The 17,813-nt window shown below is 38.7% G+C and overlaps 2 protein-coding genes across 2 annotated transcripts; one reads left to right on the forward strand and one right to left on the reverse strand.

Annotated features, from left to right (window-relative positions):
• Positions 1-1,764: 1,764 nt before the first annotated feature.
• On the reverse strand, positions 1,765-4,214 carry LOC106884440 (uncharacterized). The gene is made up of 2 exons (XM_014935828.1): positions 3,690-4,214; positions 1,765-1,857 (listed from the first exon to the last, which is right to left on the reverse strand). Exons 1-2 carry the CDS (start codon positions 4,212-4,214, stop codon positions 1,765-1,767), a joined length of 618 nt encoding a protein of 205 aa, XP_014791314.1.
• A 3,077-nt stretch (positions 4,215-7,291) lies between these two features.
• On the forward strand, positions 7,292-9,563 carry LOC106884442 (deoxycytidylate deaminase). Its single transcript, XM_014935830.2, has one exon. The coding sequence runs from the start codon at positions 7,394-7,396 to the stop codon at positions 8,006-8,008; it is 615 nt and encodes a 204-aa protein (XP_014791316.1). The 5' UTR covers positions 7,292-7,393; the 3' UTR covers positions 8,009-9,563.
• The last annotated feature ends 8,250 nt before the right edge of the window (positions 9,564-17,813 follow it).

Here is a 17,813-nt window from a genome sequence, read left to right on the forward strand (position 1 = left end):
ACTGGCTCCTGTAGGATTTTCGAGCGAGATCGTTGCCAGTGCCCCTGGACTGGCTTGTGCGGGTGGCACATAAAAGACACCATTTTGAGCGTGGCCGTTTTCGTGCGGGTGACACGTAAAAGCACCCACTACACTCTCTGAGTGGTTGGCGTTAGGAAGGGCATCCAGCTGTAGAAACTCTGCCAAATCAGACTGGAGCCTGGTGTTGCCATCCGGTTTCACCAGTCCTCAGTCAAATCGTCCAACCCATGCTAGCATGGAAAGCGGACGTTAAACGATGATGATGATATATATATATATAGTTAAAAAACAAAAGAGGAAATGGAGATTAGGAAGTGAAGTATTTATTATAACAAATTGGTCATCTTCGCTTCTTACAGCCATTTCACTTAATACTATTATTTCCTTGGATGCAGCCATCCCTTCACGAGGTTAACATATTCTCTAATTAAATATATATAGTATACGCACACATACATATACGACAAGCCTCAATACAGTTTCCTTCTAAACTCACTCACGAGGAGGCTACAGTAAGAAGACATTTGCCAGTGCCACAATAGAACTTGAACCTGAAGCCAAGTGGTTGCAAAGTGAGCTTCTTGACCCCACAGCCATATGTGTATCTAATGTAGTAAAGTATGGATAGGAATGTGGATGCGCAATGGCCCAGTGGTTAGGGCAGCGGACTCGTGGTCGGAGGGTCGCGGTTTCGATTCCCAGACCAGGCGTTGTGTGTGTTTATTGAGCGAAACACCTAAGCTCCACGAGGCTCCGGCAGGGGGTGGTGGCGACCGCTGTTGTACTCTTTCGCCCCAAATTTCTCTCACTCTTTCTTCCTGTTTCTTGAGTAACGCTGCAATGGACTGGCGTCCCGTCCAGCTGGGTGGGGGGCAGATACGCCATAGAAACCGGGAAACCAGGCCCATGAGCCTGGCTAGGCTTTGAAAGGGCGACGTTTATCGTTTATGGATAGGAATACCAGCAATAAACCTAAAATGCTGTCAGAAACAAAGATATAAAGGAAAATCACCCTTTGATGTGACAACTGATCACTTAACTGTAGATAGTGGAATCAGTTTTATGTCAGTCAGATAAATTGGATTCAGCAGAGTTACGCCCCTTGCTCACTACAGTGATTTTTAACATTGGCATAAATTTGGCAAAAGGGGTTTTCTTTTACTGGTTTCTATCATTTGACTACGTCCATGCTGGAGCACTGCCTTGATTAATCCCTTAGCATTCAGATTATTCTTTCAAATGTAACATTTATTCCCATTGGTTTAAATTTATCCAGCAATATCTTGTAGCTTTGAGATTTCAATTGTGTCAATATATATTCTTTAGACTAAGATTGTAGGATAGGTGTGAAAGACTGGATCTGGCCAGTTTGAACGTAAAACAGGAAAAATATTTTGGCTGGATATGGCTGGTTTAAATGTTAAAGGGTTAAATTGACCCCAGTGTTTTGACAGGTGCTTTACTGTTTTATCAATTTGGATGAATAAAAGACACAGCAGAAGCTGAACTCATTGTTTATTGTCCATTTTTCAATGTTGGCATGTTTTAGATGGTTTGACAGGAGATGACGAGCTAGAGAACTGCACCAAGCTCCAATGTCTGGATGCCCTTCCTAATGTCAGCCACTTTACAGGGTTCTGGGGGCTTTTCATATGGCACTGTCAAGTAACTTGCAAAACTAGACCCCTCAACTGAGTGAGGTGTAACATTGAGAGAGGTAGCTTTATACCAGGTGATGAGAGGTCATGATACAGAGATAGAAATAGGTGTTTTGCAGTAGAGGAAAAACATGGCTTTCACAGTTACAAAAGAAGAGAATGAAGTGTCTGGGTATACCTTCAAGTTATAGGAAGTTGAATATAAAAGTGGTCCAGAGAATTGGATAGGGTGAATGGGTAGGATATTAAAAAATCACAAGGTCTTTTGCTTGATGCTGTAATGTTTATACCAATACAGTAACAGCAGAAGCAGAAAGAAGTGTTGGAACTCAACCCCTGTGGTTTGCAATGAAGTACCTGAACCAGATGGTATTTTCACTTTTAGTGAAATCAAGCTGAAAACTATCATCATTTTAAAATAATATATTTAACAATAAGTGCAAGTATGGCTGTGTGGTTAAGAAGCTTGCTTCCCAACTATGTTCTCAGGTTCAATATCACTGAGCAGTACCTTGGGAAAGTGTTTTCTATCATTGCCCTTGGTTGACTGAAACTTTGTGATTGGATTTGGTTGATGGAAATTGAATGAAGCCTATTGTGTGTGTATGTGTTAGGAAAGACATGCAGTTGTAAAAACCATGCCAAACAGACATGGTAGCCTGGTGTAGTCTTCTCCCTGGCTAGCTCCTGTCAAACCGTTCAATCGATGCCAGCATGGAAGGTGGACATTAAATGATGATGATGGCCGATACCAGTGTTGCATAACCAGCCCATTTGAAAGTACCCTTGAATCATCGGGTGATATGCTGTGCTAGAGAAGACCTGTTCTATCGTTCATGCCAGTGCTGCCTGACTGGCACCTGTGCTGGTGGCATATAATAAGCACCGTTCAAGCATGGGTCGATGCCAGTGTCCCCCAGCTGGCTCCCGTGCCAATGGCATGTAAAAAGCTCCATCAGAATGTGGTTGATGCCAGTGCTGTCTGGCTGGCTCTCATGCTGGTGGTGCATAAAAAGCACCCACTATAATCTCAGAATGGTTGGCATTAGGAAGGGCATCCAGCTGTAGAAACCTTGCCATATCAAATTGGAGCCTGGTGCAGACTCCTGGCTTGCCTGTCTTCAGGCAAACCATTTAACACATGCCAGCATGGAAAACAGACGTTAAATGATGATGATGTGTGTACCCATGTCTTGACATTATGTGATGGTTGCAAAGAAGCATGACTGTTATTTATTTCCAGTCGTCCGTGAAAAACATGTCTGGCCTTAGGGGCTTGGAAATGGTTGAAGGCTGGTGGTAGGAAGGGCATCCATCCATAGAAAATCTGTCTCAACAAGTTTCATCTGACCCATGCAAGCATGGAAAAGTGGTTTGTTAAGCATGAAAATCAAAGAGGGAACTGAAGTTGATGCAAGGCACAAGGGCATTGCTTATCTGGTGGAGTAAGAGGTATCCTGGGTATAAAGGCATCTCTGATGCCACAACCCACAAGAATTATTGCTTCAATAATTTGTGGCAGCACATTTTTTTACCACTAACTGCATTCTGTTGCACAGACATGGTGGCTCCAGCTTCCTCAGCAGCATGACCGGAGCTCCAATTTTGAAGTGCAGTTGATGAGTCGCCTTTCTGGAACTTGTGCCCGTGACATGTGTAAGGATTTTCGAGCAAGATCGTTGCCAGTGCCGCCGAACTGGCTCCTGTGCAGGTGGCACGTAAAATACACCATTTTGAGCGTGGCCGTTGCCAGTACCGCCTGACTGGCCTTCGTGCAGATGACATGTAAAAGCACCCACTACTCTCTCTGAGTGGTTGGCGTTAGGAAGGGCATCCAGCTGTAGAAACTCTGCCAAATCAGATTGGAGCCTGGTGTTGCCATCTGGTTTCACCAGTCCTCAGTCAAATCGTCCAACCCATGCTAGCATGGAAAGCGGACGTTAAACGATGATGAGGTGGTAGTTCAGAGGGGTCAAAGGAATTGAGGAATTCTGTGGGAAAATTAATGACCTCTTCTTGGTCCACAACAGTGTCTACAGACTTGTAGGTGTGAAGGTTTCCAGGAAGGCTTCGCAGTAGGTTTTCATTGAGTTTCGCAACAAAAGTGTTTTTGGGATCTAATATTGCTCTTTCGCACAGCCAATTCAGGTTTTGGTAGTTTATGTGCAGATCAGGGAAAACTGCAGTCGTAAGGTCCACTGTGTCCACAGGTATGCCTACATGTGAGACCGTCATCTCTCCAGCTGTACCATCACCAATGGTAAGAAGCTGCTTGGAGAAGTCACCCGATAAGTTGTCACCGAAAAGCTGGGCCCTCATGTTTGTTGTAAGAGTCAAAATTGGCACGTCCTGCCACAGGGAAGATAACTCAATGCAAGCCATTACAGCATTGGCTCTGGTGCCTTTTGGGATTATGGGTAGGGTTTGTCTGAAATCACCAGACAGAAGGAGGGAAATGCCTCCCATGGGGCTAATGCAGCTCCTGATGTCCTTCAGGATCATGTCCAGTGTTTCAAGGGATCCTTTATGTGCCATGTGCATTTGTCCCAAACAATAAGCTGGCACCTTCGCAGCACTTCTGCTTTGTCTTGAGTCTTTTGTAATATTGCAGGTGGCTGAGTTGGACGCAGAAGCATTGAACGAGAGTTTGAAGGTCGAATGAGTTGTCCTACCCCCGGGCAGTAGAATCGTAGCAATTCTGGAAGAAGCTAAAGCAATCCTCTTTTGCTGGCGGGCTTTTGCAAGGAGTTTAGTTACAAATATTTTACCAGTTCCTCCTGGGACATCTGAAAAGAAAATACCTCCTTTGCATTCACGAATGGAAGTGTAAACAGCGCTGTTTGTGTGCTGCTGGTCCTAAGCAACTTCGGCTAATTTTTGTTGATGTATTGTTGAAGAGCATTGACGTCATAGGCTGTTTCCTGAATAACCCCTGTTGGTAGTGTATATGAGCTTGTTCTGCTGACTTTTGGTAGACCATAAAATGAAAGGTCGTTACTACCAGCAGTAAATAGGCCATTCTCAATGTCGATGATTGCTCTGTTGAAGAATTCATCGTTGAAACCGATGTTCACATGAGGCAACAGAAGTTGTTCTTGTTTGTGGTAGTCTTCTGAAGGGTCTTCCTTGTATTTCTCCCATAAGGTTACAGGATCACTGAGTTCGCATGTTTGCAGTAGCACTGCAAAGAGCTTTTGAAAACTCCTCGCCGAGTGTATTGTAGCTGCTTCCGCCATTGTTACATCCCACTGAGCTTTGTCTTCTAGCAGGCCGCGTTTAAGGCAGGCTTCACAGTATATAGCAAAAACTTCACCGTTGGAGCTTTTCAGGTTGTCAAAAGATGTCAGTTCCATGACCTCATGCAACAGTAGGTGAAGGTAAAAACATTCCTGTTGGTTAGGGCGAACTGTGTAAACTCTTCCATGGGTGGGGGAAGATTTTAAGTTTGGCTGTCCCTTGATGGGTTGTTCTTGTTTCGTTGATTCCCAAATGCGTGTTTTCTTTTTCCAAATGTAATATGATGGAACCTGGGGATACAAGAGGGTCTTGGCGAAGGGGTCATTGGTGCATAGTTTGAAGAAGGCAGTGAGCGCTGTGTCCTTGGGTTCTTGTGTCAGCTGAACAGCATAAGAGTTGTAGAAGTACACTCTCTGACTGTTCTCAAGATGCAAAACTTGAAAAATATCAATTTTTTAACAGCTTTTCGATGTTTTAGTCACACAGGGAAGCCTTTGAACATATTTGATAGAACTGCTGTTACATGGTGGTTTTTTAGCTGTAAAAACCAAGGAAATTAGACTTTCCAGTAAAAAGTTTTCTACTGTGTAGCTTTGCAAAAATGGGAAAAATCAATTTTTTTCAAAGTTTTTCGCAGTTTCCTTGGGAATCAGAGGCCCCAAGGCAGTGCTAGAATATTTGTCTGAAATGTGGTAACATGACAGTCCTTTTAGCACCAAAATTATAAAAATCAGACGTTCCTGTAAAAATTTTCTCACGTGCAACTTTTGCCTTTTGTTGCAAAAGGTGTGGGGGTCCCTTCAGTTTTATCGATTTTTCTCCTGTAAGCGGGTATCTCTAGGCATTGGTGATATGGCAGGACCCGCCTGGGTAGATTTGCCATTTAATAAAATAAATTTCACCAAAATCAGATGAAAAATGTGGAAATGCCTAAAAAGCGCACACACAGATATTTTGAGTTTTATAGATTGGGTTGAGTGGGTCATCAGTGGATCTAGCTAAATTTATTTACAAAAAAACAAAAAAAAACAAAACATAACAAATTGATCAATAATATACTCCCTGTTGTTGTTTATGACTTCCGCCCATCATTCAATAAGATTTTCGATGCCTTGGGCAAGAGAAATCTCTTGGTCTTGACTCAAAGATTCATCCAACCAAACCCTCAATTCCACGTCATTATTGAACGATACACCATGCAAAGTGTTTGAAAGAGATGAAAATCTGATGGCGCCAAGTCTGGAGAATGAGGCTGCACTTCTTATTCGAGTTCTTGAATCACGGCTTTGGTCATATTGGTGACGTGACAATGGGCGTTGTTGTGTTGCAGAAGAATGCCATTTTGCCTATTTGGTCTTTTTTGCCGAATTCTTTTGTTGAATTGATGTAGAGCTCTATATTCAACGAATTTTTCGGAGATAATTGTTGTAGCAAAGGCTGATATAGCAAGGGTGGATATATGTCATATCGTGTCCCACACGCAGTATACTCCGGACACGATATGACATATATCCACCTTTGCTACAACAGGGTAGACGGAAACAGAAAGAAGCCCGTCGTATATATGTGTGTGCGTACGTATGCTTGTGTGTCTGTTTGTCCCCTCCCCTAACATCGCTTGACAACCGATGCTAGTGTGTTTACGTCCCCGTAACTTAGCAGTTCGGCATAAGTTAAAAACGTAAAATTAAAACAGAACAGAAAGGATTGTACCTCGGAATCCTTTGTGTTCTGTTTTAATGCTACGTTTTTAACTTATTCTCTCACCTCGGCCACTATCTGGCATATACAGGTGCTCACAATTATCAAGTATTAGCTCTAAAATTTGCAATACCTATATATATATATATATAAGTCTATGTCCGGTCATAGAGTGGCTTTAGAGTCTGACAAGTCACGCATGGAGCTAAGCCCTTTGTAGATGCGAAACTATTGGTCATTCTATAGTCGGATATAGACTAAACTATATATATATATAAATACATAACTACTCTTTGCTTTTAGAGTGTGCTTCTTTTTTCGGATATATGATAGATTGACGATATATGTATGTGTGTGCGTCTTTTCTTTGTTTCACTGCTTGTTGGTTTTTTTTTACGCAACTGTAATCTAGCTGTTTAATAAAATGATAGTGATAGAATAAATCCTAGACACAAAAGTATGTACTGGGATTGGTTTCATTGACTAAACTCTTCAAGGCATTGCCCCAGTATGGCCGCAGTCCAGTGACTGGCATAAGTAAAAAAAATTAAACTAACGGAATTTGTATTAAATTTGTAAAATGACTTCTATTTCCTAGAATCATCAAAATTTTGAATATAGGCCGACAGGCAGATAGATAGTGGGTAGCACAAAGTGTAAGGGACACAAATAGCGCTATAAGCAAGGGAGATAATTAGAAACATATTTGTGTTTCTAATAAGCAAGAGGACGTAATCAGTAAATATTTCCCTTAATTCAAACGTATTTGAATCACGATGGCAGAATGTACTTATGTTAACAGTGTGACGTCCAGCATGTCTCAAAAGCGGCAAGATTACCTTGAATGGGATGATTACTTCATGTCAGTGGCTTTCCTTTCTGCTCAGCGTAGCAAAGACCCAAGAACTCAGGTAGGAGCTTGTATTGTTAATGAAAATCGACGTATTGTTGGCATCGGATATAACGGCATGCCTCGTGGTTGTAGTGACGATGATTTTCCTTGGTGCAATGAAGGTGTCACTGAGCTAGATAAAAAATATCTCTACGTATGTCATGCTGAGCTTAATGCTATTCTCAATAAGAATTCTACTGACGTTTGCAATTGCTCTATATATGTTGGTTTGTTCCCTTGCAATGAATGTACTAAAGTCATTATACAGTCTGGAATTAAAGAAGTCATATACTATTCGGATAAATATAAGGACAAAATTACCTCTAAAGCTTCTCGAATTATGTTGGATCGCGCAAAAATAAAATATCGCCAGCATCGACCTACAAACGGACGAATTGTTATAGATTTTACTTTATTAGAAGAAAAGAAAGACCCGATTATAAGTTCAGTTTTGTCCCCCATTTCTGAACTTTCACTTGATAATCAGATGCGGACATGAACACTTGGAATTCATTATATTGCTAACAGTGCCTTTTCATAATGATATCCTGTTATATTTAATTTTCTAGCTGAAATTAACGGAACTGGTCAAGTTTGTCTTTTATATACGAAATATTAACTGCTGTATTTTTAACGAAAAGTTTTATTCTATTTTGGGCACTGTCATGCTATTAGCTGTCAGAAGTGAAAGTGCTCACTGCTAGTGAAGTATCTGTCTGTCTGTCTGCATGCCTGTTGCTGGCTTGTCGATTCTTTGGCTACTGACAGCTAATACCATGACTGGCCGGAGCGAGCTATATGTCTGTCTGTCTCTCTCTCTCTCTATCTATCTATCACTCGAAAGTTATTGGAACAAATTTGACATCTATATCCATGCGTTTGAAAACACAACACAGAGTATAAGGGTACTCGCGTCCGCGCTAGCTAGTCGTGAGTGGTCGATCCTATTATTTTTAAACTTCAAACTTCATTTGTTTTCTATTTTGATAAATTCTCTCTGTTGAAAATTATATTTTTATATTTTAAATAATTTGCAATTTCAGGAAATATGTTTTTATATTACCTAATAAAACTTTTTTTTTTATGGTTTGGTTTGACCTGTTAGGGTCTGCACTAGTGACCTTCGTAGGCGACTCCGAAACTGTTTAAGTTGATGTAACTGATGTTCTTGAACAACTCCAGCCATTATGTTAGTCCCTGAAATAACTGTGCCTTTTTTTTTTAATGTTTCATTCTTGTTTTATTTTTTTTTCGTTTAATTCTTAGATTATTCACATTATAGTCTTTGTTTAACTTTCAGTTTATTTGAATTTTATTCTTTATTTTAATAATTATTCATTCAAATCTTGATAAGCATGCTATTGTTTGACATTTTCAACCATAGTTTCAAATTTCACTAATTCTCAGAATTTCCTTAAAAACATTTTAATTCATAATCTATGTTGTACACACCCCAAACTGTCTGTCAGATGACACAAATAAAGCAGAGGAAACAAGCAATGGAATTATTTCTATTCAAATCGTAAAAGATACAGAATGTCTCTGTCAGTGGTTCTCAACTGGAATTTATATGGACCCTGGGGGTGGGGTCCATGTAAGATTTTGTTGCTAAAATTCATCTGCATTAAACTGGTTCTATTTGTACAATACACAAAATATATATATATTTTTTTTAATACAATTCTTCATAATATTATAAAAGTATAATAGGATTTCTTTAAACAATGAATGGCTATAGGGGAATCACCTCCGTAAAATGGGAATCAAAGGGGCCCATAGGTGAAAGGGGGTTGAGAACCACTGATCTATGTAATTAAAGTCTTAAAGTTTTAACTGTGGGAGCAAATGAAACAATATCAGGTATCATATAAAAGTGATATATAATAAATGTCTAATACTATGAAATATAAAAATTGAACAAATATTGTTTGAAATATGGAATCTTTATAATGTACAGTTTCCTTCATTAGGAATCAGAATAGTTTTTATTGACAGTCAGTTGTTCTGTTGATTTATTTTTTTCTGTCTTGAAATAAACATGTTATCAATTCTTATTGTTTTTCTGACTTTACTGATGAACTATCCTCAAAAATTTCATATTCTTACTTCATAATGTTTCATTGAAGATATTTTACTGTCAAATTCACCCGTTGCAGCCAGAAGTCATATTGTATTTTCCAGCATATATGTCAACACAATATATTGTGTAAACATGTAGTGTAAGCATTCAAACATTCAAAATCCTGTTGCATTTCACATGGAAATTTTGGTCCTCCAAAGTCGTCTTTGTGTATAAATTGGCCTAACTTTTTTGGTTGTAAACTTTGGTTTTAAAATTTTGACTTGTTTGCTGGAAAATGCAGGTGAGTTGAAATTGAAAATCCACTCTTTTGTTTTTATGACACCGACAAAGCTTGCAAAAGCTAAAGGTATTGTATACTTTCTTCTCTGATTAGGTATATATGTTAAAAAAAAAAAAAAGTGTGTCGGAAGAATAATGAAATTTTCTTTTGTGGGTGAAATGTCATTGAAACCTTATTCAAGAAATGCGAAGAATAATTGCTTTTACTTATGAAATTATGAATGTTGTAACTCATTCATCATTGAAATATTTTGCTGAAGTTAGTTCACATATTGGACATTTATAAAACATAATTAATACTATCATAATACTGTCTCAAATTGAATACTATTGAAAGGTATGTCACGTATTGAATTTCAAACTTTTCTTTTGTAAAATCAATAAAACAGTGCTATACAAGCAGCTAAAGATTATGACATTTCTCATTAGAATAATATACCATAACTATGTAAAGAATTCTAAAATTGTAAGTAAATCTAATTACATTTTCTTTCAAATAGATGTATTGTTCTGGCCAACATAGGAGATTCACATCAATCTCATCTATCTATACTATAATATAATATATACACTTATATATAGGCACAGGCATGGCTGTGTGGTTAGAAGTTTGTTTCCCAATCATATTGTTCTGGGTTCAGTCCCACTGTGTTTGCTGGAAAATGCAGGTGTTTTCTGCTATAGCCTCAGGCTGACCAAAAAAATTTGTGAGTATTTGGTAGATGGAAACTGAAAGAAGCAGAGTGGTTGATGTCAGGAAGGGCATCCAGCTGTAAAATCCTGCCAAATCAGACGCAGTAGCCTAGGGTAGTTTTTCTACCTGGCCAGCTCCTCTCAACCATCCCACTCACGCATGCATGGAAGATGGATGTTCAACGGTGATGATGATGATGGTATGTATGTGTGTCTGTGTCCCCCCCCCATCACTGCTTGACAACTATTTTTGGTGAGTTTACATCCCCATAACCTAGTGGTTCAGCAAAAGAGACTGAAGCAATATATACTCAGCTTAAGAAAAAAATTCCCGAGGCTAAAATTCTTCAAGGTGTGTTCCATCATGGCTGCAGTCTAATGATTAAAACAAGTAAAAGATAAGACATAAGTACATACACACATACGAGGAAAAGTCAAAAATTATCTGCACTCTTGCCATAACATATCTTTATTGTTGTCACACTGCCTTCAGTGCATGCATACTTATAGTTGGTACTATTGTGGTCATGTGATCAAAGTTTGAGCCTGATTGCGCCATTTTTCTTTCTGGCTTTACAGTATAAGCATGGTCACTCCACTAGCAATGAGCACCAAAGAAGATCAAAGAGCAGTGATCTGAGAGATGGTAATGGTGAACCGGCTCACCATTACCTTCTCTCAAGCTTGCTGAGTCTTCTCATCAGTGGTGGGAGGTTGATGGACATCCTTCTCCCTCTTCATGCATCATGCTCATCTGGCAACTTTTAAACTTCTTGATCCACTCATACACACTTCTGTGCAGTAGTACACTGACTCCGTATTGTGCTAAAAGCCTCTGATGAATTTCAGCACCCGACTCACTTTCCGACCAGAGAAATTGGATCACTGCTCGTTGTTCTTCTTTGGTGCACATTGCTAGTGGAGTCAGAAAGAAAAATGGTGTAAACAGGCTCAAATTTTGATCAAGTGACCATGCGAACTGAGCCTCAGTGGAAATCCAACTGCATGCTAAATTTCTTGCTGAATACATAACTTCTACCTTGCTGATGGTATCACTATACATGACTTGCATTGCTTTCATAAGACCTTCATCAGCATCTAGTTAGCATAGTACCTTGTGGAAAATCTAATCAACAAAAGCTAGATACAGTGGCTTGCTTTTAGCTAATAACTTGTGTCGTTGTCCCACTTTTAATAAAGGTATCAGTAGTACTCCATTCCTGGTACAAAACTGACCAGTGTCTCATTTTAGCTGATTTCCTTCATAATCAGTTGTGCTTCAACTCTTTATTCCATCTACTGTTATATAATGTGGGGTAGCCATGTATTTTCTCTATGGCCTGTGCTTCTTACACTTGTGTTTGTCCCTCTGTCATACTTTAGTCTCTCAACTCCTGACATAAAACCCCTCCTCTCAAACACATTTCTACTGAATTGAGGGATCTTTTTATTTTCTTTGTCTTTCAGGTTTGATAACATCACTAATGTTGGTGTTGCAAAAAAGCAGCCAGAACACATTGTAAAGTGTTTGGCATTACGAAGGGAATCCATGCCAAAGTTAACATTGGCGCTTGATGAAGTCCTGTAGCTTGTTGAACCATCTAACCCAGTGGTTCCCAAATTTTTTTGGACTGCCACCCCCTTGACACCCAAGTCACATTCCTAGCACTCCCACTTCAACTAACTGTCACAAACATAGACTCCTTTCTGAGGCAAATTCAAAGCAACTGTATTTCACAAATAAGACTTAACCAAATGAACCCATTTTGTTGTTTTTGCATGAATCACTGCCCCATTATTGCCCCACTCCTTACATGAATCATTACCCCATTATTGCCTCACTTTTCTTCAATGCCCCATTGGAACTTTCCACCATCCCCAGGGGGGGGGGGCAATGCCGCCCACTTTGGGAACCACTGATCTAACCCATGCCAGCATGGAAAATGAACATGATGATGATGATGATGGTCCATCATTTTGATGTGTCTCCAGTTACTCTTTTCTAGAACACCTCCATTGTCTTTGTAGCAGTTGATAATAATACTGCTATGCTAGTCATTGAATATGACACCTTTTATTCCCTGATTGACTAACCAAGTGATTAGATTATCTCTTACTTTATTGGATATTTTCAACATTCCAGTGTCTATCCTTTGGTGTTGCAGCTGCTTTTTCTATCCTTAATTCTAGTTTTGACTATAAGGCTGTCAACTTCAATAGCAGTTTCATTTTTTGGGTCCACTTGAGCAGATCCTTTATCTTCCCTGCACTACCTACATTCAGAAACCTCTTGTTGTGGCTTTTCTAATCCTCTTTCTGTTTAGTGATAACCGTACTGTTATGATAAATGTACCACTATCACTTCTTACCCACACTCATTTCTAACTACATCCTAATTTGCACAATTCATTGCTTTGTAATCTGGATCCTCTCATTGCAAACTTCTCTTTACTTCTTTCCATACTGCATATATACTTGATGTTTAGCATCTCTTCTAGCCAATCTCTCCAGATGTGTTACTCTGCTTTTATGGCTCTATCTATGCTAGTTCACCACTGTGTCACTTTCTGTTTGGTTAAAATCCTGCACCAGCCACAAATCTGGTCCGTGAATCACAGTTAGCTGTCATCTATGTTACTTGTATTTATCTCTACATACTCACCATATAACATTATCCAATACTTCTTGGAATTTATATGTGACTGAGGGATCTTTCAGGTTGTGGTGTGCACTGGAACTGAACTCAAAACTATGTGGTGCAAAGTAAACTTCTTAACCACACTGCTTTGCTGGCTCCTCCTCCTCCTCCTCCTCCTCATCATTTAACGTCCGTTTCCCACGCTGGCATGGGTTGGACAGTTTGACCAGAGCTGGCCAGCTGGAGAGCTGCAACAAACTCCAGTCTGATTTAACATGGTTTCTATGGTTGAATGCTCTTCCCAACACCAACCACTGTACAGAGTGTACTGGGTGATTTTTACATGGCACTGCAGAAGTGCTTTTTACATGGCACTGGCACAAGACTCTTACAGGTCAATTCTCTTCACTGGCTTTAACACTTCTGCTGTGGAGGATGGGTCTTCATGAGTACAACAAGGCATCAAGCATCGATCCTTTGTCTTCTTGTCTGGAAGGTTCAGGATCCTAAAGTCATCCTTCAACACTTGGTCCCATATCTTCCTGGGTCTCCCTCTTCCACGCGTTCCATCCCCTTTGAGAGATTGACACTTCTTTATGGAGCTGTTGGCACCCATCCCCATCCCATCTTACATTTTATTTATGCTGATTGCAATTTATATTATCTTTCTACTTCAGTAAGAATATATAGAATAAGATATAGCTGGATTCTGAAATGTTGCCATGCTCTGATTAACATATATATAAGTTTAATATCTATGAGAGAAAAAAAAAAACGTACTTTTTCCAAAGGGACAGTAAAAATTAATCTTATTTATTTAGAGCAGAACAAATATTCTTTTATCATTATATTATATGCATTGTGGAGGCGCAATGGCCCAGTGGTTAGGGTAGCGGGCTCAAGGTTTCGATTCCCAGAGCGGGCGTTGTGAGTGTTTGTTGAGCGAAAACACCTAAAACTCCACGTGGCTCCGGCAGGGGATGGTGGCAAACCCTGCTGTACTCTTTCACCACAACTTTCTCTCACTCTTTCTTCCTGTCTCTGTTGTGCCTGTATTTCAAAGGGCCAGCCTTGTCACGCTGTATCACGCTGAATCTCCCCGAGAACTACGTTAAGGGTACGTGTGTCTGTGGAGTGCTCAGCCATTTGCATGTTAATTTCACGAGCAGGCTGTTCCGTTGATCGGATTAACTGTAACTCTCGTCGTCGTAACTGACGGAGTGCCACGATATGCATTACGTATAGAAGGCATCTACTGTCCCTGTGGTCTCCTTATATAATACAACACGTTACGAAAATTGAGGGGAATGACAAATAAATTAATTAATAAAAAAAAGAGAAAACTAATAATAAATGTCAGGCGTGGGTGATTAACAAACTTGCTTCCTAACCATTTGGTTTTATGTTCTGTCCCACTATGTACATCTTAGGCAGGTGCCTTCTACTATAAGCTCTGAGCTGATCAAAGCCTTGTGAGTGAATTTGGTTCCGGCCTGACCCTCCGTCAGTTACGACGACGAGTGTTCCAATTGATTCGATCAACCGAACAGCCTGCTCGTGAATCTCTGGGAGACTCAGTGGCATAGAATCTGACAAGGCTGGCACTTTGAATTAAGAGGTACAACGCGTTTTTGCCACCTGAGTGGATTTGAGCAACGAGAAATACTGTCTTGCTCAAGGGTACGACACACAGACGGGAATCGAACTCGCGAACATACGATCGTGAGTCGAATACTCTAACTACTAAACCACGTTCCTTCACAAGTAGGTAGACAGAAGCTACCGACTTAAACAAGGAGACCATCCAGAAGAGTTGCAAGAGATCCCGAAGTCGTCCGGAGGCCATGGTTGAAGCTAGTGGCGATTTTATTGAATAAATTTACTTTTTAGTATTTCAAGATATTTTTATGTAATTTTGGTAAATGTATCTGTTAAAATAAGATGTCAGTGTTATTTCCATTTTTGCACAATTTAGACCAGTGCTACTCAAAGAGGTGGTCCGCGGCGAGTTTCTAGAAAAGAAAGAAACATTATGAAATGCTTATGTAATATTGTATTATTTGTTTACAAAATAAATATAAGATTAAAAAAATTGTCAACTTTTATTATATTCATTATATATATTGTTTCTGATGCAAATTAATATTACTAAGAAATATTACCAGTCCCTGGCACATTGGGAAAAAAAACTGCCGGTACGCCACATCAGATAGTTTGAGAAGCACTGATTTAGACGACCGTGTATTCACCGCACCTTATATATATATATATATATATATATATATATATATCGAAATGAGTAGATAGACAGCCGACAATTGATGAAGAGTTCTTTCTGTATATTTACTTGTCCTGTTCTCCATTTATACATACATGCAGGTATGTCATATTTTCCGTTTGTTGTCTTTTTATTTAATCCTAAAAAACAATATGTATATATACGTACATAGAAACACACACACACACACACACACATCTGTATATATGTAACATCCCTGAATAGGGCAGTCTTGGTAATGTTCTATCGACCTCGGAACGATGGAATGCACAGTCGACTTAGCAGATCTGAACTCTGAACATCAACAAAGACATAAAGATCACAGGTATTTTGGTTGATGCTCAACCGCTTCTGCCACCCACTGTCCCAACTATGGTTAATAATAATAGTTCATTGGTATATCAGAGAAAAAGGGAAATTTGAAGACGACCAGGTTTCAGTTGCTTATTAACAAGACAATACTCTTGTTTATTTTCTTGACAAATACATAAGATTTATATTTCCTAGTCGATGAGTATGAAAACTATGAAAAAAAAAAAAAAAAAAAAAACCCCAGCAAAAACAAATAAAAAAGAGAAGAAAAGAAAAATCGAGCGATTTTAGAAACAAACTTTCTCGTTACTTCCTGAAAAATACCTATTTCAAGAATATACAAGACTGTTACAAATAATACCTAAGTCGCTTTAGAATCACTTTCAGATAATCTTATTGTCAAATAATGCTAAAGAAAATGATTTTAAATATTAACAGAAATATGCATTAAAAGTATTATTTAGAATAATGCAAGTGTTTCATGGCACACTTCTCTTTAGATTTAACACTGATATGACTAAACTATAAAAATATAAGATGTACAACAATAAAGCTTTTTTTTTATTTATGTAAGATACTAGCTGTTATTTGCTGGATACTTGTAGCAACTCAGTAATATAATCTCGTACAACTTATCAACGGATCGTAACGAGCATCCTGGAATATAATTTTCCTACTACAGTCGAGTATTGTTCACGTTTTGTAAAACGTGAAAACTAGTTTATTCCTTTATCGAATAAACTGGTTTTCATAAGCATACTGATTAATTTGCAAAAGAAAGCATTCGATAACTACAGAAATAGGTGTATGAAGCGATAGCTGACCACATTAGCAGTTAATCATGTCATTTTTTAACTTCAGCTAATTGAAACTAGTAATAAATGATTGGCAGAAATAGATCTTGCTTTGTAATAATGTCGATAGGTTTTTAATCGATACCTATGTCATTTTGTCGCAAAGATCCAAATATCTTCAATTATAAACCTTTAGAGACAGCAGTTATGACAAATGTTACAACAAACAACACGAATAATATAACGGATTCACGACCAAATAAATCAAACGATTCGCTAACCTTAGATGATGCAACTTAGATTTCTAAATCTTTGTTATTAGATCGCATTGAAGACAGGATATATGTTGATTTACAATACAATTTCATGTTTATTAACTGCTCCTGATATTATTCCTGTATGATTTCAATTGTAATTCGCTGCCGCTAGTACGGTAAAAATTGGCAAAGTATTCCAATATGTTATGGCGATACATTATTTGGTCATATATTTTTATTACTTTCTGATTGCACTTCGTTCTAAGACTCATTGATGGATTGATATTGTCGATTTCGAAGCTAATCAGAGGATTGTATTGTGTAGTTACTTTCCTTCTAATCATTTTACCAAACAGCGCTAACAGATTATATAATAAAGTAGCTACAATATGCAAATATAAAGCAAAAAAGGTTATTTAGAATATCGGAGGTGTATCTCCATTTAATAAGAAATACGGAGAAAGGAGTTTCACATGCAGCCTAAGTAATCATGTTTTGTTTTGCTGGTTGCTTTATTAACTGCCAGTTTGAGGAAATAAAACAACGCCTGTTGCCCTTTCAGATACTTTAACATTAAAGGATAGTAATAACGGGGTACATTTGATGTTGTTCGCTGTTAGATTCAATTTTTAATATTTCATTAATAAGACGGCGATGGATTGGCAGAATATGCAGAGCAGCGAACAAAATGTCATGCGATATTGATGTTGCATACTTTTAAGTTTTGAGTTCAAATCCCGTCGAGGTTAGCTTTGTCTTTCTTTCATCACTCAGAGGTCGATAGAATATAGTGCTAATGAAATAATTACCTTTGTTTCTTATTTGCAAATTTCTGGCTCCAAATGAAACAAGGATATAAAAAGAAAGTGGGATTGAAAAAGAAAATAGTTCAGTTGTGAGGATGAAAGGTGGAAGAAGGGAAGTAATACAAAATTATAAGCTCTCAGAGCGCCGATAATTAAGCTGGCTG

This window comes from Octopus bimaculoides, chromosome 1 (assembly GCF_001194135.2).
Source record: "Octopus bimaculoides isolate UCB-OBI-ISO-001 chromosome 1, ASM119413v2, whole genome shotgun sequence".
In the NCBI taxonomy this organism is placed as follows: domain Eukaryota; kingdom Metazoa; phylum Mollusca; class Cephalopoda; order Octopoda; family Octopodidae; genus Octopus; species Octopus bimaculoides.